General features: G+C 42.7%; 1 protein-coding gene across 1 annotated transcript in view; it reads left to right on the forward strand.

Moving 5' to 3' along the window:
* Window positions 1-617: 617 nt before the first annotated feature.
* SLC44A5 (solute carrier family 44 member 5) overlaps window positions 618-22,446 on the forward strand; it is a 114,140-nt gene continuing 92,311 nt past the window's right edge. Inside the window, exon 1 of the mRNA XM_075097239.1 lies at window positions 618-813. Within this exon, the coding sequence (XP_074953340.1) occupies window positions 777-813 (37 nt within the window). The 5' untranslated portion in view covers window positions 618-776. The remainder of the gene's footprint in view (window positions 814-22,446) is intronic.

The following is a 22,446-nucleotide window of genomic DNA, read 5'->3' on the forward strand; positions in this document are numbered from 1 at the left end:
CGCCGCGGCGGGCAGCGCTCAGCACGGCCGGCCCGGACAGCTCCGCCGGGGCCGCGGCGGGAGGCGCTTTCCAAGGTCGCTCCCGCGGCCGGCGGGGCGCGGGCGGGCAGTAGCGGCTGCAGGGCCGGCTCTCTGCCTCCTGCCCGCGGCTGCAGGGCCCCGGCTCCGGCCACGGTCGCGGGAAGGGGGACCCCCGACAGCGGCACGGCCGCCGCCCGGAGCCGCAGTTGATCCGGCTGGCGGCAGTCACGTTTGGCGGGGCACCGTCCGGCGCTCCGCGGCAGGGCGCGCCTCCCACGCAGGATGGAGACCTCCCCGCCGCCGACCCCGCCAGGTACGGCGCCCGCTGCCACCGGCTGCCGAAGTTGTCGCCGGGAGACGGGCCCAGGCGAAGTTAGAGAGGCGCCTCCCGAAGAGGAGGGGGCGGCGGCGGGGCCGTGCGGGCCGGGGGCCGGCTGCGGTCCGGGGACCGGTTGCGGTCCGTCCCGCCGCCCCCGCGCCTGCCCTCGGCGCGGCCCCTCCGCCCGCCGCCCCCCCCGCGCGGCTCGGGCGCCGCCCCCGCGGGCTCGGCGCAGGCGTGGGCCGGTGGGACGGGAGGGTCAGCGCGGGGCGCGGGCGGTGCTCCCAGCGGCCCGCGGCGGAGCCGAGCCGAGCGGAGCGGGAGGGTGCCCGGCCGCCGCCGCCTCTCATGCCTTCACGGCAACAAAGAGCGCGCTGAGCGGCGGGCGGAGGCGCCGGGCCCTGGCTGTGCCGGCGCGGAGGGCACCGGGGAGACGATGGCGAGGAAGGGAGAAGCCTCCACGCCTCTCTACGGTGAGCGCCCGGGCGCGGGGGCAAGGCGGGGCGGGCGCCGGTGCTGGCGGGCGGAGGCAGCCGGCGCCTGTGCCTCCCTCCGGCCTGTTTACATTGCGGATCCAGCCAGCGTGCAGCGGTAGCAGCGAGAGTTTGTTTCCCTCGGCGGATGCTGGGGGCGCGGTGGGCGTAGGTCCCCCCCTCCCGGTGTAGGGGGGACCCCCCGAAGGCGCTGGGGCACCCCTCCGCTGGCGCTGCGGCTCGGCCGACCCGGAGAAGGCGGGACGGCGGGGTCCGGGGAGGGGAGGCGGTGGGCGCAGAGATGGGGGCGGGCAGGGCGAGAGCCTCCTCCGCCCCCCGCTCCCCGGGAGCAGGTGCGTTGGGGCGGCTTTGTCCGCGTTCTGGGGAGGAGAGGGCGGCGGGGCCGGGGCCGGGGCCGGGGCGGGCAGGCCGCCGGGCGGCAGGTGCCGGGGCAGGCCGCGCCGGCCGTTGGGCGGGCGGGAGCGGTGCCGGGGCCGGGGGCCGCTTACCCGCGGGCCGTGCGGTGCCGGGGCCGGGAGGCGGGAGCCCGCTGTGCTGCTGGCGGTGCTTGTGGGGTGCTGGTGTTTGGGCGTAGGGACTGGGAGCTCCGCGGCCGGGGTACCCGGACTAGGCGAGCTCCGCTCCCTGACTGGGTCGTGCCAGCCAGCGCGTCGGGGAAGGTCACCGGGGGCAGGACTTCATCTCGATGTTCGAGCTCTGCTTTAATTGCTCCTTGGAAGCTAATATATTTGCGACAGAGGACACGGGGTTTGCAAAGCTTCTCAGCCGGTTTGAAGGTGTCGCTACAAAACCAATTTCCTCTTCCAACGTGCGCGAGATTTCCATGGCAAAACAAATCTGCAGAATGAGCAAAGCCCCTTAGAAACAAGGCTTCTTTTCTGTGAGTCCCGAAGGCTGCCTGTAATTGGCTGAGTTATCCAAATGGGCAAGAGTGGCTTGGTAAAGCAGCCTTTGCCTTGATATTGCAGGCGCACTGCGCGGCATGTTTATAACTCGGAAAACTCTATTTTATAATTCACGTCTATGGTCTGAACCTTGATGTGGCTGAAGGAAAATTCACAGCTTGGCTTCCTCCAAAAAGGAAAAGGGGACATACACACACACACACAGAGACTTTAAGGAGGGAAAATAAGTCAGAAAGAAGTCAGAGTGTTTCAAAGGTGAAAACTAAATAGGTGAGTCTGTAGTTATTTAATTTCTGAGAGAACCTGTTCCTACTGCAGAGGGAGTAGGCCTAGGACCATAGATATCTAGCACTGATGGTAGGAAGGTAGGCATGGAAATATTCTTCTGAAAGAAAAGCTAGGAGTACAGTATTCAGGAAGGGAAAATACCTTTTGAATAGAGTTCAATAAGTGCTATGTATGCTTCCTCCCTCACCCTTTGTAAACAAGAACACTCTGGTAAGAAAGTCATGACGGGAAGTACCGAGTGTTGTATTGTCATAATACAATACATTTTTAACTTCATTTTTCAAAGCATGTTGCTCAAGTAAGAAGGGGTGATCCTTTAGTTATTCAGCTTGGAGGAGGAGGGTGATGTATCTGTAATTAACTTGTAGTTGTGAAGAATTATTCTGGCTAGAACTTTTGCTATTTTAGCTGTTCCCTATCATCAATGTGTTTACTTCCTTTTATCTTATTTGCATATGTGGATTATGTTAGTAATAGTGTGTAGTGTGTTACCGCATTTGCAGAAATCTTGAGTAATTACTCTAGTCCTGTATTGGGAAGCAAGGTTTGAATTCAGATTTGTTTTCCCTGTTGGATCACATAATGTTAAATGCTTACAAAAGCAAAGCGCAGCATTTCCAAATTCAGCATGTATGATATGGTTTTCCTTTTACATTGGGTTTTGGAAATAGTTATTCTCTTGACTTTGTTGTCTCTGCCAGTAGCTGGTTATTTTTTAGCCCACAGGTATATTTTTCAGAAGTGTAGGTGTCCTAAACCTTTCTCCTTGGAATCTCAAGGATTCTGCAGAGTTTCACCATTTATAAATGATGAAGACAAATTCTTCTCAAAAGTTTTGGTCTTTTAACTTGTGGCATCAATCTGATTCTTTAGAAGAGATGAGTCAAGCCCGTGGTTGACAGCTGACGTTAGCTCTGTGAAGAGTTTTGTAACTATCTCAGACTTCTCTTTACAGGTAAAGAGATGTAGCAAGTACAGGAGAAGTGTAGGTAAAAAGAGGTAACAAGTATCCTATCAGATATCTAGTTACTAGAGTTTGACTGCTGGAAGCCCAAAGTACCAGACAGAATGGTTGGCTGGTAGTGTGAATATGGCTCTGTAAAAAGTTTTGACAAGCCAATAGGCATTTTGAGGCCTGTTCCCCTTAAGCTCTCTCACTTTTAGCTACGTTGTCTGTCTGCATGCATGTGTGAGAAGGGTCCTAAGTTCGTCTTCGAAAACAAGCTTTGTAGTGGATCCTTGAGATTAGTGTTCACTGGGATAGCTGAAGGCTGGCTCCAGGAATTGCATCAAGTTTTTTCTTAAAATGGGTTGAATACGAAGGATTTGTCAAGAACAATGACAGTGACTTTATTGAGACCTCTCTCTTTCTATCAGGGGCCTTCCAAATGAGAAAAAAAAAAGTTATTTCCCAACAGGAAGGTTGCCACTGAAGCTAAGGAGGCAAACTACTCGTTATTTCCCTTTCTCATTATAGCTGATTTTTAGGGGTTGTGGGATCTTTATTTTTTAACCAAGGTAGTATTTTGTTTCATGTAACTGCAATGTTAAGTGCTGCCATGTGACTGCTGAAGTCAATGGTAAAGTTCTTTTTTACTTTACTGCCAAATCAGGCTCGTAGCAGTGATTGTACAGTAAGTAATTTCCTGCAGTAGTGAACTGTAGTTCAGTTGTTAGCTTACCAATCCTGAAGTCCAAATGGATGATGATGTCTTTAAAGAAAGCTTTTATCGCTATTTTAAGAAACATCGTTGAGAGGAAGTATATGAAATGCCAAATTTTATTACTTTCAACTCAAATTTAGCTACCTTACTTTGTTATATCTGCATATTTAGATTCTCTTTAGGAAGAACTACTTTCCTATGTTTTCTTTTGCCAGTAGTGGGTCCAACCAAAGCTTGAGTCTATAACTGGGATTCCTAGTTACTGCTGTGAAGTGATTGTATCAGTTGGTTTTTTTACTAAAAAAAATTCTGTTTTTTTTTTTCCCAAGTGGGGGAGGTAGTTCTGTTTCCCTTGGAAGAGCTTTTGATGAACTATGACCTTTTCTATCAAGCTATGTTATTTCTTGTAGATTGGCCTGCATTTCCCTTTCTTAATTTCACCCAGTTATGTGTATGTACCATGCAGGAAGGGCATCCCCAGTCTAAGGAAAATGGGCTATTTAGCCATAGCAGTGTCGTATGATGTGGAAAGTATTGGCTGTGACAGCGCTGCAGATAAAGCCTCCTCAGCTCCTGCTGGTACATCCTTGTGTGCTGTGTTATGTAAGTCTTTTCACCTTCTGAGGTTCAAATTTCTTAACCAGTGGGTGACATTCATATTAAAGCTGAAACTAGATTTAATGCTTTATTCACATTTGAATATATGCAGAAGTGTTAGAAGTAGATGAAACTCAGATTCAGGTGGTTTAAACCTTTCTTGTTCTGACATAAATTTGGTCCACTTTATCTAGGCTTTGCAGTGCATGTTTTAGGTGGGATAAATCATTTGCTCTTTGAGCACCTGCTGAACCTAGGTAAAGAGCTTCAGCAATGTTTGACTTTGCTATCATCCTAGTTTTAGATAAAGTAATGAACTGTGGAATAAATTCAGGGGGCTGGGGAGAAAAACAGAGAGAATTATAAAAGCAGCACTTTGTAGTATGCTTCCTTTTGTTTATTACTGCAGATAGGTCTCTGAGTGAGAACTTTTTCTCTTAGCATGCTGCTTCATCTTTTGCCTGGTCCTGTGGTAGTGTCTTTTACAACATCCTTGTCCCAAGACTTATAGTCAATGGCTTGATATTCAAGTGGAAACCAGTAACGAGTGGTGTCTGTATTGGGACCAACGCTATTTAATATCTTCATCAACAATAATAGACAGTGGGATCAAGTGCACCCTCAGGAAGTCTGCAGACAGCACCAAGCTGAGCAGTGCAGTCCGTTTGCTTGAGGGAAGGGATGCCATCCAGAGGGACCATGACAGCCTTGAGGGGTGGACCCGTGCAAACCTCTTGAGGTCCAATAAGGCCAAGTGCAAGGTCCTGCACCTGGTTTGGGGCAATCCCCAGTATCAGCACAGGCTGTGAGGTGAATTGTTTGAGAGCAGCCCTGCAGAGAAGGACTTGGGGGTACTGGTGGATGAAAAATTGGATATGACCCGGCAATGTGCGCTCACAGCCCAGTAGGCCAATTGTATCCTGGGCTACATAAAAAGAAGCGTGTCCAAGCAGGTCGAGGGAGGTGATTCTGCCCCTCTGCTCCATCTGGTGAGACCCCCCGGAGTACTGTGTCCAGCTCTGGGGTCCTCAGCACAGGAAAGACATGGACCTGTTGGAGTGGGTGCAGGGGAGGGCCACAAAACTGGTCAGAGAGCTGGAACACCTCTCCTATGAAGAAAGGCTGAGAGAGTTGGGGTTGTTCAGCCTGGGGAAGAGAAGGTTGTGGGGAGACCTCATTGTGGCCTTTCAATATATTAAGGGGGCTTGTAAGAAAGATGGAGAAAGAGGTTTTTTTACCAGGGCCTGTATTGACAGAAAAAAAGGCAATGGTTTTAAACTGAAAGAGGGTAGATTTAGGTTGGACATGAGGAAGAAATTTTTTGTGATGAGATGCTGGAACAGGTTTCCCCAGGAAGCTGTGGATGCCCCATCATTGGAAGTGTTCAAGGCCAGGTTGGATGTGGCTTTGAGCAACCTGATCTAGTGAAAGATGAACCTGCCTGTGGCAAGGGGGGTTGGACTAGATGATCTTCAAAGATTCCCTCCAACCCAAATCATACAATGATTTGTATACCGCTTCTGTATTTGTAGCAAGCATCTATTGTCCCAAGATCTTTAGATGACTAAAATTCTTATACCATCCCTCTAATTTGCCTGGGTAGTTATTACATAAAGGAGAAGGTGGTGTGTTGAATTTAAATTGTGATGAGATTCTGAACAGTAGGTAATTAAATTGAATTTGATTTACTGTTCCAAATTTTTCTATTAAAAAAGTGAATTCCATGAGTACCAAAACTCAGGAAGCCAGGTTTCCTGTGCTCATGTCTTGTGACTGATTGACTTTGTTGTCAAAGTTAATCAAGTTTTGGGGGACATTTAGACAGTAACTTCCCCTTCCCCATCTTTGATTCTCTGCAGTCTAATACAGTGTTTGCGTAACCTTTCATGCCTCGAGACACGTACAAGGTAGTCTTTCTCTGCCTCCTGCTGATTTTCACAAAATGAAAAATTATCTTAACACATATCCAGTCTTCTAGCAGATTTAATGGAAGTTGATGATGGAATTGTAAGTTATTGGAAAGTATAAACAAAACAGACACAGAAGGTTTATGCAATCATATGGTAGATTTATTGAAAAGTAGATTTAATAAACACAATACTTCCAACATGTCACCCTTTTGCAAGTATTGTAAAAAAATAAAGGTACTGCAATATGTACTTTGGTTGAGGTGAAAGTGACAAAGCAATTTTAGACCATTTATGTGGCTGCTGTTTCTCTCTTGACTTCATAAACATAAAATGAATGCAGTAGGGGATACATACAAGACCATCACACTTTGTGTATGTGAGCTAGCTTTCTAATATCTCAAGGTATGAGGAACATTTCTTCCCACAGCAGAATTGGGCTCTGAATCAGGTGTCTAATGTAGAGCTGTACGATGTATTTATTACTTGTAGACAGGAAGTTCACGATCATGTTGAATGTGCAGCCATGTTTTTGTACAGTTGTGGTATTTCAGAAGTGTCTGTACTTTGGTACTTCAGTGATAGCAATACCTTCATGAGATTCCTACATTGTGCTGACCTCAGGAACAGTTTAAACATTTTTGCCTCATTTGGACTATTATGGAGACTTTTATGGGATGACTTAGATTTATAAAGCAAGGTGTATTCCAAGTGTTTGCAAGAGATTTTCAACAGATTATTGATGAAATGTAAACACTAGCTCAGTTAAATTTACAAGCATCTCCTTTGATACAACAATAAGTGCTTACTTTATTAATATAAGTAGCTAGGTTGAATTCAATATATCTTCTTAAAATATGAAAAGTCCTGCATACCAGAAACAGTTAGGTCAGTGAGCGAATAGGCAATAAAACCAGTAGGATTTAGGCAATACAATAGAAACTGCTCATCTAGTGGTCTAGTACTTCTTGTGTATTTCTTAAGCCAAGTCAATTACTACAGTTTCCAGTCCAATTAAGATTCTAGAGTATATGAAAGCATCCAGGCTCTGATTTACCATCCTTTCAAGCTTGAGTATTGTACTTCTTTCAGCTTATTGACTTAAGCTGAGCCATTCTTGGGAGTAAGGTATTGCTCAGCCATGGACAAGGATGATGCAATCAGAACATATTTAAGTAAGGAGATTAACTGTTATGCATAGTTACACACTATTCAATTGATTCTTTATTGCTGAGTGGTATGACTGTCACTGAATGTTACCCAGAAAGGAACAGTTTGATAAGCTAGGCTTCCTTGTGACTAAATAAACTTTGTCTCTTAACAAGCAGGATGGTATTACGTAGCTGATGGGAAATTCTTTCTGCTACCATACAATTTAACAATTAGCTCTAACCTTTGCAGAGTTCTCTCTCAGATGGACTAGAGCAGTTTCTATCTGAAAGAAACCCCAGGAAAGTGTGGGTGTGTAATGGAGTTGTCATGCAGGAGGTGATAAAGCTCAAACCCACTGCTTTTAGCGGAACTCCCTGTGTTATTAAAACAAGGCTTTATGTACGTGTATAGAACTTTTAAAGCCTTTAGTGTTCTTACTTCCCTGGGCTTTGTGCTCTGAAAAAGGATACATTGCACAGAAACATGAAATGTAACTGTTGCAGAGTTAGAATTAGTACACTTACCGTAACTTGGTAGTTTTGTCAGGGTTAGTGAAACCTCCTGTTTAGGAATCCATTGACATTTCTCTGCATCAGGATGCCAAGAGCATGAATATGTTGTCGTTGCCCCAGCCAGTCTCACGTGGGGCTTCCACCTAAATCCTCTGACCAAGGGTTCCATTTAAGCTTAGGCTGGTGCCTTTGGTTCCTGCCTGAGCTGCGTCCCAGATGTGTTGGTCCCTAGTCCTGTTTCTGAAGTGCTATGTGAAATCTCTGGGTGGACCCTGGCCTGTTACCATGTCTTGCCTGATGATCACTGAACTGTCAGTAGGGCCTGTTGCTGTCACTGCTTTCTGTGCCTTCCTCTGGTGTTATAGGTGTGAGGTCATTGCACAACTTTTTTTTGGGTGTCCTGGGGTCCAGACTTGCCTTCCCTTGGGGAGCAGTCCTGTTCTCACTGTTCATTGACACTCTGTAGTCTGTCTCCACATCATTTTGTCTTCTCAGTATGACTGCAAACACCAGACGCTGATCCTTTTTGGATTAATGGGCATTGTGTGCACTTGCCACAAAGCAGTTGTTTTCACAGCTCAGCTTGGTAAAAGAAATTAAAGAAACCTGTCAAATGCAGAGACACTAGTGGTTGTGTGAAAGTAAGACTTTTCTCATAAGTATTGGACATGTTTATGTTCTGGTGTGCTGGCAGTTAAATATCCTCAGGTGTTCCATCCCTTTCCAAGCTTCTCTCACTCTCAAAATCATGTAGTGTTAAATGTAAAATAAAACCAAAATGAAATCTAGCCCTGCCTATATTTTTGTCATTCACGTATACATAGTATACTTGTTTACATATTTTTAGAAGTCTAGTGGAAATCTCAAAGACAAGAGAAGGGGCTCGTACAATCAGGAAGCAGACGAATAAGCAGTACCTTGAACTTCTCTGGCTGTAGCTGTATAAATAACTGATATATTTGTATTTCAGTGGGCAGTCCTGACAAATGAAAAAAAGTTCTAGTTTTTTAATTCTTTCTTCCTTCTTTAGTCCAAGATGGTTTACTGAATTCAGTCCCAAAACACCCAAGGTTTTGTGTATCAAGTATTTGCAAACCCTTCCCCACTCCCATCTGCCCCAAGCTGTAGCTCAGCTGTGCTGTCAGCCTTTCATGAAAAAGAACAAGTCTTAGGCTTTAGAGAGCTACTTAGGTTGCTGTGTTTTGGGGTTTGGGTTTTTTGTTCTTTTTGTTTTTTTTAATACCTGTATCATTAGGCTATCTTGCTGCTTTAAAAACAATATTGCAAGAGATGAAAGAAATAAGGGACTAAACATTTTTGCATGGTGAATGTAGTCATTATGCCACAAAATGTATCTCTGGTCCTAGTAGTAAATTTCAGGCCTAGTTAATCAGAACTTGCTTGGAAGCTTATTCCAGGACTTGCTCAGGTCCCTTGCTATGGTTGGACTGTTGCCTGCTGTCTACCATCTAGACCCTCTCATAGGTTTGGACTGGAAGAGTGTGCTTTTGTACATGGGAAAGAAAATAGGTATTTATAGACACATGGAGTTATTTCTTACCAGCATCAGTACAGATTAAAAATAAATTTGTTTTGGTTGCTTGTTTGTTTGTTTTCACCAACCTCTGTAAACCTTCGGCATTTAGGAGAATTTCTTTAAGATGCCCCTCCAAAGTGGTAGATGCATTTATAGTGCTGTTTGGTTCTCCTTTGTAGCTTCTCTTTGGCATATTCTTTTTAATAATCTGTCATTGAAATAATAAAATACAGTATCAACATTACTATTTTCATGCTTAAAATTCTTGGGCTAGTGTGTCATCTCAACTCTGTTGTAGCAAATTTGTCAGGGTTTCTCAGAATGTACACCAGTGAAGCTGAGGCAGTTTTCATAATTATTTGGTTCATTAGAAGTGAGGGAAGGGGCAGGAAATCAAGAATTAGTGTCTTGTACTATAGTGGGTGTGATAAAAGAATTTAGCACCTGTGCTAAGCTGAAAATCTTGGGTTTGGGCAAAGAAGAAACACACCTTTATATATAAAGCCAAGAATTCTGTTGTTGGAAAAATTAAAATCTTAACAGCCTAATCCAATGATCTTTATTTCAAATCTAGTTATTACAGAAAAAGAAAGAGTACTATACAGAAAAAAGTCTCAATAATAGCTACTGTTAAATAGTTTAAATTGTTATGTTAATGCTTCCTACTTTCTATCTGCTTTTCCTTTTTCCTAGTGATGGAAGGTTCATCCTTCCATGCGTTACTCACAGTAATGCACCCCAGCACCAGACTGAAGCCACCAATCTTGGGACATGGAGTAGCAATGAAGGTTCATCCTCCCATTGCTGCTCTGGGTCCTAAGATTGGAGGCTTCAGTCTGGTGCTTGGTGTGTGTGTGTGTTACTGTGAGTTGCTAGCACCTGAGTCCCTTGCCAGGAGGAATATGATGTCAGTACTGATGTTCTTTTCTTCTTCCCTCTGGGATCCACTTGAGGAACCTTTTTATATGTTTTCTAGCAAACCTTTGTACCTTGCTCTTCATTGGCCTACAGCTTCCAAACTTACTATATATGGTGTGTTTTGCTTGCTCTTTGTTCTCTTTTGTTACCTTTGAAAACCAGCATTTTCCAGATTTAACACTGGATTTCTTAACTGCTCTTTGTGAGCTGTTTGTAGTCATAAGGTCTCCAGTGCTAAGCCTGTGCCCCATCTTTTGTCGTCCTATGCCTGTACGCTTATGTTATCATCTGATCTTGTGTCTCCACTTCTCAAGGTCTCTCCTGTCATACCAGGCCTGTATTTCTCTACACTGAATCCCTATGTTAGAGTCATAAATATCTCATTCTGTACAGACTAACTAGTTGTTACTGTTATCTGTAAAGACATGGTCATACCATACCACGATAAGCAAAAATAAAACAGATTAGCCATAATCCCCTGGTCAGAAGAAAAATACTGTTACAGTTAAACCAAATGAAAACAAACCTGGAAGTGATTTAGGAAATTTAGTAATTGATCTTCATTTTGATGTGCTGTGCATTCACTTCTGAAGTACAGAACCACATAGCATTGACAGTTGCTTAACTGCGTTCACTGTTTGAGCCAGGTACTAGCAACAGGAAAAACAGAGGCAGTCAGATTTACAGAACCTGCGAGGGTGAGTACATAATTTCCCCTGGCATCTTGGTACTGTGTCAAGGAGACAGTGTCTTGTTAATGACTATTAGCCTAATACAATAGTATGGAAACATCTAGCAGGATAGCATAAATCAAGTTGACTTAGAAGTATTAAAGCACAAACATAAGAGCTTTCCTATGAGGTTAGGAACGTGGTGTGTTTGATGAAATATGACTCCTTCGTTTAATACAATGAAGATAAACACATCCTCAGATTTGTGAACAACCTTGTTTTGTTACAATAAAGGCTAAGCAAAATGTAGTCTCTGTGTGTTGTACAACATACATCCAAGCCTGGATATACAGGTTTTCACATGTAGTCTTTTGCTGCTGAACTTGTGCTGATTCCTTTGGGACTTTGAAGAAGGTGTTTCAGTCATAGGTTGAGGAAGCAGTGAAGAAGTACCCAAGAGAATCCTGGAAGAAGACAAACAGAATAAGCTTTCAAAGTTCCTTCCAACTTTGTTTTCTATGGTCACTGATCTGGGAGGTGGTTGAGTCTCAGCAAATTGGAGAGCCTGAAGCCCCAATCAAAAGCAGTGTTTGTGTGGGGATGCCTTTATCCCTGTTACCTTTTGCAGTGTTTGTGGCAGCCCCATGTCACGTTCACACACAGCAGATAGCATTTGGCCTTGGGTCGATACTCATTGCTTAAAAATTCATTCCTTATTTCCTCTTGGATAGAGAAAATAGTAGCTAAGGCAGGAGTTCGAGTTCATGGTACTCACTGGACTATGCTGACTTAGATGAACGAACGGGATCTCATTCACTTGGTCTGTTACAGAGGACATAACTCCATGAGGGTGGTGGGAAAGCAGTGACAAGCCTAATAAGCAATTACCGGGGGGGAAAAGTAGGTTTATTGTAGAAGAGTGTTTTACTTTTGCTAGGATGACAGGAAATAAATGCCTGGCAGCCATTAGAGTTAGATGGATGTCTTAGATATCTAAGTTTTCTTAGGCAAAGATCTCAACAGTAACTGACAATAGTTAGTTACTGTCCAGTAACTTGGACAAAAGACCTGTGCAACTTAAAGTTTGTCTTAATGTTTTTGCCTTTTTTCCCCCCTTCATATTGTTCAGTCTGAATTTGTTGGTACCAAGCTTTTATGATCCTGGTATTCCAGTCTCTGGCATTTACGTCTATCCAGGTATAGATCTAAATACCTTTATACCTGTTATTCTGAATAATAGAGCTGCAATCTATATGAAACATCAGGTTTTTGGTTTTTTTTTTTTTTTATATTGCATTAATCTGCTGTGGCACTTCACAGCAGCTGGGCTGCTATAAGCACCCATAAATAAAAGTAGACAGGAAGAAATCTCTCTAGCTTGTGGGATAATCCCAAACAGCCTACTACTGATGTAGAAGTTCAGTGCTGTCCACATGCCTATGCAAATTATGGGGAATTTTTACGGGCAGGGATGGGATGCTCCTGACTCTTCTTTCTAACTGAGGAAAGGCCACACAGCAGTATTTGCACATTTCCAACCTCAATCCACATTAGTGAAATCAGCCTTTTCCTCTTAGATTGTGGTGAAGAGAGCTGCAGCAAGTGACCATACTCCTTGCGCGCAATCTGTTGACTTGTCACTTCGAAGTCAAAGCTCTTTTATTGTATTAAAACCTGAAACTGTACCTTTGACCTCTGACAGCTGCCAGGACAAGGAAGTTCGGCCTGAAGAGATCCTCTCCCTAAAGAGGACAAATGACTATCGTTCTCAGAAGATGTTTGGTCGGTTACTTCTCTGCAGGAAGTCCAATGCTTTACCTCTTTCTTAAACCAGGATGTAATCCCTTAAAATATACAGTTTAGTGTGTGCTTCTGGTGTGATAAAGGTGGGAATCTGTTTCTGCCTCAGGAGCGTGTGTCACCAGAAAGAGGAGCTCTAACCTATGAGTGCACTGGGATTCTGCTTAATTATCTCTTCTGCACAACTGATAATATATAGAAGAAAGTAAGTGTCTTTTTCAGGTTAACAGATTCCTGCTGGGCCAATTGCATGTAGAGCATCTGGGCTTGTACAAGCTGATGTGCCATGGAATCTGGTAGCTGAATTAGTGTCCTTCATAATCAGTGTACTTTGAAATAAATGAATATGATGAATAATAGCTCTTGTACTTATTTAAGATTGTTTGTACTGGATGTTACAGTAAAATTAATTGTTTTTTTTCATCACTTATGTTTTTCTACAAGAGTTAGAATTTCTTGGACGTGATCAGGTTGCTAAAAAACAGCTGACTAACAGTGTAGAAAAATACAGTATTTATTTTTAGATTTTTTTTTTCCCCCCAGCAAAATGATAAATAGTTCCTATGCTGTTGCTTTGCTCTGTCTGACAAAAGGCAATGAGCTGTATCTGTGAATACCCCTTTTTGTTGGTTTCCGGACAATGCAATATCTGTGCTAGCATCTAGACAACTGCTGTAAACAGGAAAATGATAATAAGTGCTGTGTGCCTGTGGCCAATACTCTTGAACTCTTGTAATATTTACCCCCCATGAGTAATTTAAAGGTTTGAGTGGGATTTGTGAGATAAAGAAGTGCTTAGATACATATATATGTATGTACATAATACATACATATTTTCTTAAATACATATATATATATTTCCTTGTTAGCATTTTTCTGGCATCTGTCCAGCTCCCCACTACACTTAGACAAAACATCAATAACAGAATTATTATAGCCATGAATACGTAATTTAATTTGGAAAGCAAGTAAGGTAATATATGCATACATTGTATTTCTATTTATGTAGTTCATTCTGAGTAGACCCTTGCTAATTTATCCTTCACAAATGACTGGGTGTTGTGGCAAGAGGAATGTGGCACTAGTCCAGCATCTTGCCACAAGCTTGAGGCTAGCTGCCATTTTGGGACTCCATTCCTCTGGTCCAAGGGAGTGTCTATCTCAGCAGCTGTCGTGAAGCTTATTTTGCAATTGTAGAGAAAATAATAAAAAGAGCTCATCTGCTGGAAACTGCTGGCTTTTTCTTCTAACCCCTTGGTAATGAAAGGTTTCCCTTTCAACTAAAGGAATAAAAAAATCTGTAGGTAGTGAATGAGTGGTTTGGGATACTGAAAAACAAAAAAGGAAGAGAAATCAGTGAAAGTTTCTTAAGAAAACAAAGCCAACCCCAAAACAAGTGAATCTGTAACTGCAGATAGAAAACAAACAAATGACCCCTCTGGAATTCTGAGCAATGCACTGTCAATGAAGTTGTGTAATACACCTGGAAATGTGGCTCTTCAAGCAAAAGGAAATAAACCCACCAGCTGCCAAGGGCTCTTTTCCAAGACTTTTCCCTGTTATGTGCACTGTAACCACTGCCAGAAAAAGATATATGAGAAAACCTATAAATGTTGTTTGTTTATGCTCTGTCTCACTCAATGGTGTAAGGAAAATATAATAAGAAAGGATGACCCAGTAAAGGAGCAATTTACAGAATGGTTTCTTTTCTCCCTGCGGAATGACTTCCATTCATTGATGCTAGCAATTGCTAGCAAACATGGCCGCATTTGGAAGCCAAGGTGGGAACTCACATCCATGCAAGTATCAAAGTGGAGTTAATACTTTCCCTCCAGCAGTGTCAGAACATCCTAGCACCTGGTATAAGGTCAAGGTATAAACATGAGTGTTAGGAAACTCAGCAGACTCACTGAACAATCTAAGGTGATGCTGGAATTGGCCTAGGGTAAGGGCTTACAGACACACTGGAGCTAGTTCATAGTCTCTCCTGCCTTTCTTGTCCATCTCGCAATGCATGTAAGCAAATGGGTTGAGGTACACCATTTTGCACATCAGTAACCCAGGACTCCTCTGGTAACAGTAGCAGTTTTCTGCTTCTGGTACACTGAGCTGGACCTGCCGGCCATCTGGGAGGTTAACAGCATCTCCCTGATTCAAAGCAAAACAACTTTTGAATGGCTGCACCTGATCTGTATGAAAATCCTTCATGTTTGGAGATTTTACTAAAAATAAATAAAAATTTCCAGCATTTTGAATGAAGTCTCTATGGCTGATTCTATACTAGAAAAGTAAATATGCAAGGGTGCAGGCTCAAGTGCTGGCATGCAATTGTCTGTACCATTTAGCTGTTAGCACCTTCAGTAGCAAAGTTCTATGATTCTATCATTCACTGATAAATTCTACAAGGAATTAAGGTGGTATCTGTCGATCAGCTGCCCTTTTCCCTATGGGTGATTTTTAACGTCCCAGATGTCAACTGGGTATATCATACGGTGGACAGGAAATTCCTGAAGTGTGTGTGGGGTAACTTCTTGGTGAAAGTACTAAGGGAGCCGACTAGGAAAGGTGTCCTAGATTTGTTGTTTGTAAACAGAGAGGGACTTGTGGCCCAAGTGGTGATTGGTGGCTGTCTTGGTCACAGTGACCATGAAGCACTTGAGTTCCAAATTGTTGGCAATGGGAGAAAAATTGCCAGCAGACCTTCTGCCCTGGGCATGGGAAGAGCAGACCTGAAGCTGCTGAAGGAGCTAGTTAGTAAGGTCCCCTGGGAATCTGCTTTTGAAGGCATTTGGGTCCATGAATGCTGGTTACTTTTTAAGAGCCATCTCTGAAGAGCACAGGACCAGGCAGTTCTGAAGTGTGGGAAGTCAAGCAAGCGGGGCAGAAGGCCGGCTTGGCTAAGCAGGGATCTTCTAGAAACTTAGGCAAAAAAGGAAAGTGTATGGACATTGGAAGCAAGGACAGGCGACACAGGACTACAGAGATGCTGTTCACCACTGCAGGGAGGAAATTTGCTTGGCCAAAGCTCAATTAGCACTCGGGCTGGCCAGCATGGTAAAGGACAATAAAAGGGCTTTTAAAAATATTGAACAGCAAAAGGAGGATCAGAGATAACTTTGGTCCATGAGGTTGGTCACCTCACAAATAGGGATGCAGACAAAGTGTAGATGTTTTATGCCTTCTTCACCTCTGTCTTCAACACCAATGATGGGCCTTGGGACCCTGTGTTGCTAGACCGTGACTGGGGGGGATCATAAACTCCCAGCCAACCCTCAATTTGTTCAAGACTTGCTGCTCCAGCTGGGTGCATATAAGGCTGTGGGGCCCAATGGGGATCATCCTAGGGAACTGAAAGAGCTGGCTGATGTTATTGCAGGATGCCTCTCCATTATTTTTCAAGGTCTGGGGAGTCTGGAGAGGTCCCAGTTGAGAGGAAGCTGGCAGATGTTGTTCCAATTTTCAAGAAGAGTAAGGAGGACCCTGGTCATTACAGGCCTGTCAGTCTCACTTCAGTGCCTGGTAAAATTATGGAGAAGGTTATTCTGGGGGTTACTGAAGAACACGAGAGGCAATGCAGTCATTGGTCATAGCATGGGTTCTCAAAGGGAAGTCCTGACTAACCAACTTAATTTTCTTTTATGACAAGGTCACCGATCTAGTTGACCAAGGGAAGCCAGTAGATGTGGGGTTTGTTTTATTTTAGCAAAGCTTTTGATACTGTTTCTCACAGTATCCTTCTGGACAGACTGTCCAGCACACAGCTAGACAAGTCCATAATATTTTGGGTGAACAGCTGGCTGAAGGATTGGGCTCAAAGAGTTATAGTAAATGGGTTGACATCAGGCTGTCAGCCAGGCACCAGTGGGGTTCCCCTGGACTCAATTTTAGGGCCAGTGCTCTTTGATGTTTTTATAAATTAGCTGGATGCAGGTATCGAATGTACATTAAGTAAGTGTGCTGATGGTACTAAATTAGGAGGAGCTGTGGACTTCCTTAAGGGTAGAGAGGCCTTACAGAGAAATCTGGACAAAGAGCTGGGCAATCACCAACCATATGAAATTTAACAAGGGCAAGTGCTGGATTCTGCACCTGGGGTGGGATAGTCCTGGTTACATGTACAAATTGGGGGACGAAAGGCTGGAGAGCAGCCCCATGGAAAAAAGATCTGGGGGTTTGGGTTGATGGCAGGTTGAATATGAGCCAACAATGGGCCCTGGCTGCCAAAAGGGCCAGCGTGTCCTGGGGTGCATCAAGCACTGTATTGCTACCTGATTGAGGGAGATGATTGTCTCGCTCTACACTGCACTCGTGCGGCCCCACCTCAAGTACTGTGTGCAGTTTTAGGTACCTCAATGTATGAAGGACATCAAACTATTAGAGTGTGTCTGGAGGAGGGTGACTACGATGGTGAAAGGCCTCAAGGGCAAGACTTATGAGGAGCAGCTGAGGTAGCTTGGCTTGTTCAGCCTGGAGAAGAGAAGGCTGAGGGCTGGCCTCATCACTGAGGGGCGGTGTGTTACATTTACGTTTAGTGACAACTACATGTTACATTGTCTTTCTCTGCTGCTTTAGTTGCCTTACAAAAGCAGTGGCAAGTGACACTGTGGTTACTTGCAGCTTCCTCCGGACTATTTGAGATACAATCTCTCAACCAAATGCTGCTAATGTTGCTAGTGTAGATGCTTCTCAGTAATTGTGAGGTTGCATTCCTGCAAGAATAGAGAAAGTTTATGCAAATTATTAGTATAGATGACAGGTTCTTGTACTATAGCTGTTGTCATTACAGGCATCAATTTTGACATCATTTGTGACTGCTGCGCACCTTTCATCTGGAGTGTCTGCTTCGTCTTTCAGTATTGTCTGTTTGTCTACATTCTATCTACCTGTCTCTTTGTTTCAAAACAAGTTTTGCTTGAAAGTACCATTTTAGTTTATCGCCTGCTCCTTCATTGTCTTCCTTTGTTTTAGAGGAATTTTGTGATTTTTCCTCCCTACCCGAACTGTACTGGTTTCAACACTACAGGACCGACCTACAGCAAAATAAAAGTGAGTGAAAGGCAAGGAATTTGATGTTTTCTTCCACGTTACATTTACATTGTATGTCACCATTAGAACTACTTTTTTTTAAAGGTAATTGCAGGTGGTCAAAATATGGTCATATTTAGAATACAAGATTTCCATCAGGATTAATTTGTACTTGACTTCAAGCTATGAAGTCTCTCTAATGAGTGATTTTCCTCTGTCGGGAAAACTGCCATTTTCTTTTGGAAAACCTCAGTAGAGATAAACATTGATCAGCAAGTTGTTGGAGGTGATTTTCTTCTTTTGTTTTACGGCTTTTATAGAACTAGGTAGAAAGCATATTGCAGCAGGTTTTTCTATATAGCTGAAAGTTATTTGCAAATCTTTTCCAGATCTTCTGGTAAGATAAAATGCTGAATCTGTAATAAAATAAACATTTTGGCTATGAGAAAAGTTACCTCTGAAAGCGCTGAGTATGATGATCATTGTCATAGACTATCAAGACAAAGATCAGGAAATATTGAACAGGTAAAGGAAACCTCTTGTTTTCACCAGTTTTAATGACTTGTGTGTTACTCAAGACAGGAAACTTGTAGAAGATATGAAAGGAAGCTCATACTTCAGGACCATTTTTCCAGTCACTTTTCATGAAGAATTAATACACTCAAAGCAATTGTAAATGTAATTGTATGGATGCCACTCTGACAAAGTATCAGAATATCCCAGAAATAATAGGTCTTAATACCTAGTGATCAGAACTCTGGTCTGATGTACTTACTTCTGGTAGTGCACTGTGCAAAACAACTGAAACACTTCTACACTGGGAATACGAGTAGGATGGAATGTGAGCTGTGGGACAGCTTTTTGCTTGAATTCTCTAGTGAGTGGGAAGTACTGGGGGGGGGAATGAGAAATCCAGGCATGGAGGCAATGAAAATGTCATCTTTTTTTTTCTTTAAGTCTGAATGATGCCTTTTATGCATGTGGTGAAAGCACATAATTGCTTCAGTGTTCTACCACAAGTTGGATAACAGCTAAAGTAGGGCTTTGCAGGGTAGTTATCAAAATCATAGTGAGGGAGATGGGGACTGTGTCTTGACATAAAATAATCAGCAAACACATAGTTGAAAATGTTTTGCAAGACTATAGAGGTCACTGCAAACTGACTTCACTTTAATATTTCCAGATTTCTGAGTGCAGTAATCCACAAGTCTAAAAGTTTTTTACCTTTATTTTATTTATTTATTTGTTTATTTATTGTCTATAGTGAAGCAGGAAGAGAGACTGAGGACAATTACTGGCATGTCTAAAAAAGTCTTGGTATTGGCTTCCAACTTAGAATAGAATTGAATAATAACTTGTAACAGCCTTCTGGCATGTGGTCATAGAAAATCAGTCTTCTGTGTCCTAGTATTCCCAACTTGTCAAGATCAATCTATATTAATCTCAATTTTTATAGAAGCTTTGGTTAGGTTTAGTGTTGAGATCTCACACAGAAGGTGCTCTAAGAGGAAAACCATTTGTTATCCTTCATTTTGTCTGTTAATAATAGGAAGATACATGGTTGTGGTTCAGGTAATATTTTTTTTCTTCAAGCAAGTTCATTATTGCATTTCTTAAAGCATTCAGGATATATGTGTATTATCTTCTTAAACTGCATTTTGCCAGTACATCCTCATTATCTATATGGCTCTGTCAAGAAATTATATCGGATTTACTGTGTTTATTCTAAGCATTCAGGAATCATTTCATTAGTGTATTAACCAGCAGTCAAAACCAAGTAGTAACGTATCATAGCTGTCAAATACTCATTTATACACAGTTTACCAGGGTTGTAGTTTGACTTATTTGGATTCAGTTGATGGGAATGTACTGTTCAGTTAGAAGTTGCTTAGGGGTATTAAAAGAAATTATTGCTGATGATTAAGATCAAGTTATGGCTTACAAAGAATTGTTTCTTGAAAACATGCTTGGGTTTGATCTTTTTCTTTTCAATTCATGCTATTCTTAATTACAAAATTGCTATGTTTTAGATTCAAAATTTTAATTCAGAAATTGATTTTTGGAATAGTTATTCCGTTTTTGAGCTGTCAAGATAACTGAAGTCCGATTCTAACTTAATGCCTTTATGTTGCCTACTAGATATGACTTGTGATAGACTTGTCTTTAGTGCAGGACATATGGATAAGTCTGCTGTTGTTCTTGGACACCTGACTGGTCTTGTAAAAACTCCTTCATTTAAAATTACAGTTTGTTCTTCCCTGTATCCTACTGTGTCATCTCATTCCTGTCTCCCCTGCCTACCTGCTTAGGTGTTTCCATTTCCACTTGCTTATTTCCGCTTGCTTTGAAGTTCACCCACTTTTTTTTTCTTTGCTTTTCTTCCCCCCCCCCCCGCCCCCCGCCAAATAATTTTTGTTCCAATTAATCAAGCTCCATTAATTCCAATTTGGGTGGAGATCTGGTGTTGTATCTTTTAAGCCAGAGGGTAAATATTGCTGCTGTTGTGTCGGCAGGAGAGGAAGTCTGGAAAGCTGAAAACATTAGAATTCTAAAACATTTGTTCAATCCTATTTTAAGTACAATAAGATTTTAAAAAGAAACAAAATCCCCCAACCAACAAAAAAAATCCCTGCCATCCCAGGAGCAGTACTCACAAAAAGAAAAACATTGCTGTTGCACAGACCACAGATTTTTTAGCAATAATATTAAGTTTGTTTAGGTGATTGGGGAACCCAAATGAATGAACATATGTAATTGTTTCACAGTGTAGGATTTTACTACTGGTAGCATGAATTATACCTTTCCTGAAGGCTGCTGCAAATCTAGTTTCCTCAGGCTTAGCCTCTTTTTGCACTTAGAAGTTCTGCTCAGGTGGACTTTGAGGGCTACAGATATTGTCCAAAATTTCTGGATCCCTGATAGTTGGATACTTCTGCCCAATGTGCTCCACATCAGAAATCCTGAACATAAGCCCAGCATTGGCAGCCGAGAACAACCGCCTAAGTGCCATGCTGTGTGCATGTGGGTGTAGGAGGGCTGGTACTCTTGGAGGTGCAGGCATACTTGGCATGTTCTACCCATTCCCTTGGTGTATGTGTTGTAAATCTGTGTTTCCAGGAAATGTCAGACCTACTGTGTATTCACTTAGCAGTTGTTATACAACCTTAAGGTACTGGACTTAATCCATGCAGTGCAGGACATAATTTCTGCTTTCTCACAGTTCCCCATCTTCCATGGAAAAGCCTGTTTGTCTAACTTGGAAAGCTATGGTGTGTTTGAGCCAAATTGTTGCTGTGGATCATCCAGGGATCAGTTCCCAGGAAGCAGTGTGGGGGTGTCGTGTTCTCACTATTAAGATACAGATTATATATCAACTGATTGTTGAGTCTGACCATCTATCAATGGGACCCGAAATGTTAATTGTTCAGGAGAAACACGTTCACACAAAAACTAAAGTGAAAGACTACCACTAACGCTTGTGAAATAAAGTATTTTAAAGGTGAAGATTTGTGAGTGTTGTCATCTATTAATGGAAAACGCTCTAGACATTGAAGAGGCTGGTGAATCTACTAACATTCCAGTGTCTAACAACAGATAAATGTTTCTTTCTTGATCAAATTTTAATCTTTGTGGATGATGCTATTCTGATTCAGACTATGTAGAATCCCATGTGACTAGTCAGCACACCCCCACAATGGGAAAAGGCTCGGAGGAGATGTGCAAGAATGATAGACTCTGGGAATAATGGAGGGAATGACCAGCAGTTATTGTAGAGAAAGCTGATCTTAACCTGAACACAAAAAGGACTACTGGGTAACCTTTGTTTTAGACATACAGTGGTTAACACAGTTGTGTAAGCTGCCTTTCCTGAGATAAATAGTAGATAGTAATGTCTTCCTGAGCTAACCAGACTGCCATGGGGCAGGGAAAGTATACACGTGGCTCAGCCCATCATAAATTATAAAAACAGAACAACCAATAAAAGGACCTTCACAGAGGGCCATGGGCTTGAGCCTAGCTTTGACTCACACGTTTCTTCCCAGCATTGTGATGATGGAGCAGATAGATACAGGTAATGGGAGCCATGTTGGTATTGTGATCCAGCTGTATATTGCACTTGCTGTATTGTGCTTGTGTTGTGATTTCTATACATGGCTGTATCACTCTGCTAAACCCATGGAATGCCAAATATCTTCAAATAAGTAAACTCGATATTAAACATTAAACCCTCCTAGTGTGGAATATCTAAAATAACCTGGTCAGAGAATATTGAACTCTGATACTAGTGGACTCGTGACATCGTACAAGGGAAGAAAATCCACTATTTTCGATGGCTGAGTTTAAACCCAGTTTATTTGCTGTGAGTTACATACGCTTGTGAAAATTTTTGGTCTTACTTGAGATACAGACATCAGGTTTTCTTGCAAGTAAATAAAAAATGCGCATTGTTAAAGGCTACCATTAATTGGAAGTAAGTCTAAGGGGACTATAAATGATAAGCATCTTCCTCAGTTTGTCTGCTATTAAAATAAAATCTGAAGCTTTAAAACCTAGTTAACCATCATAGAAGTATTAAGAACTAACAACAATTTTCTTGCATCTGTGATTCTATAGATTTTTAAAGGTTCTTACTGGT

The sequence above is a fragment of the Phalacrocorax aristotelis genome, chromosome 6 (assembly GCF_949628215.1).
Source record: "Phalacrocorax aristotelis chromosome 6, bGulAri2.1, whole genome shotgun sequence".
In the NCBI taxonomy this organism is placed as follows: domain Eukaryota; kingdom Metazoa; phylum Chordata; class Aves; order Suliformes; family Phalacrocoracidae; genus Phalacrocorax; species Phalacrocorax aristotelis.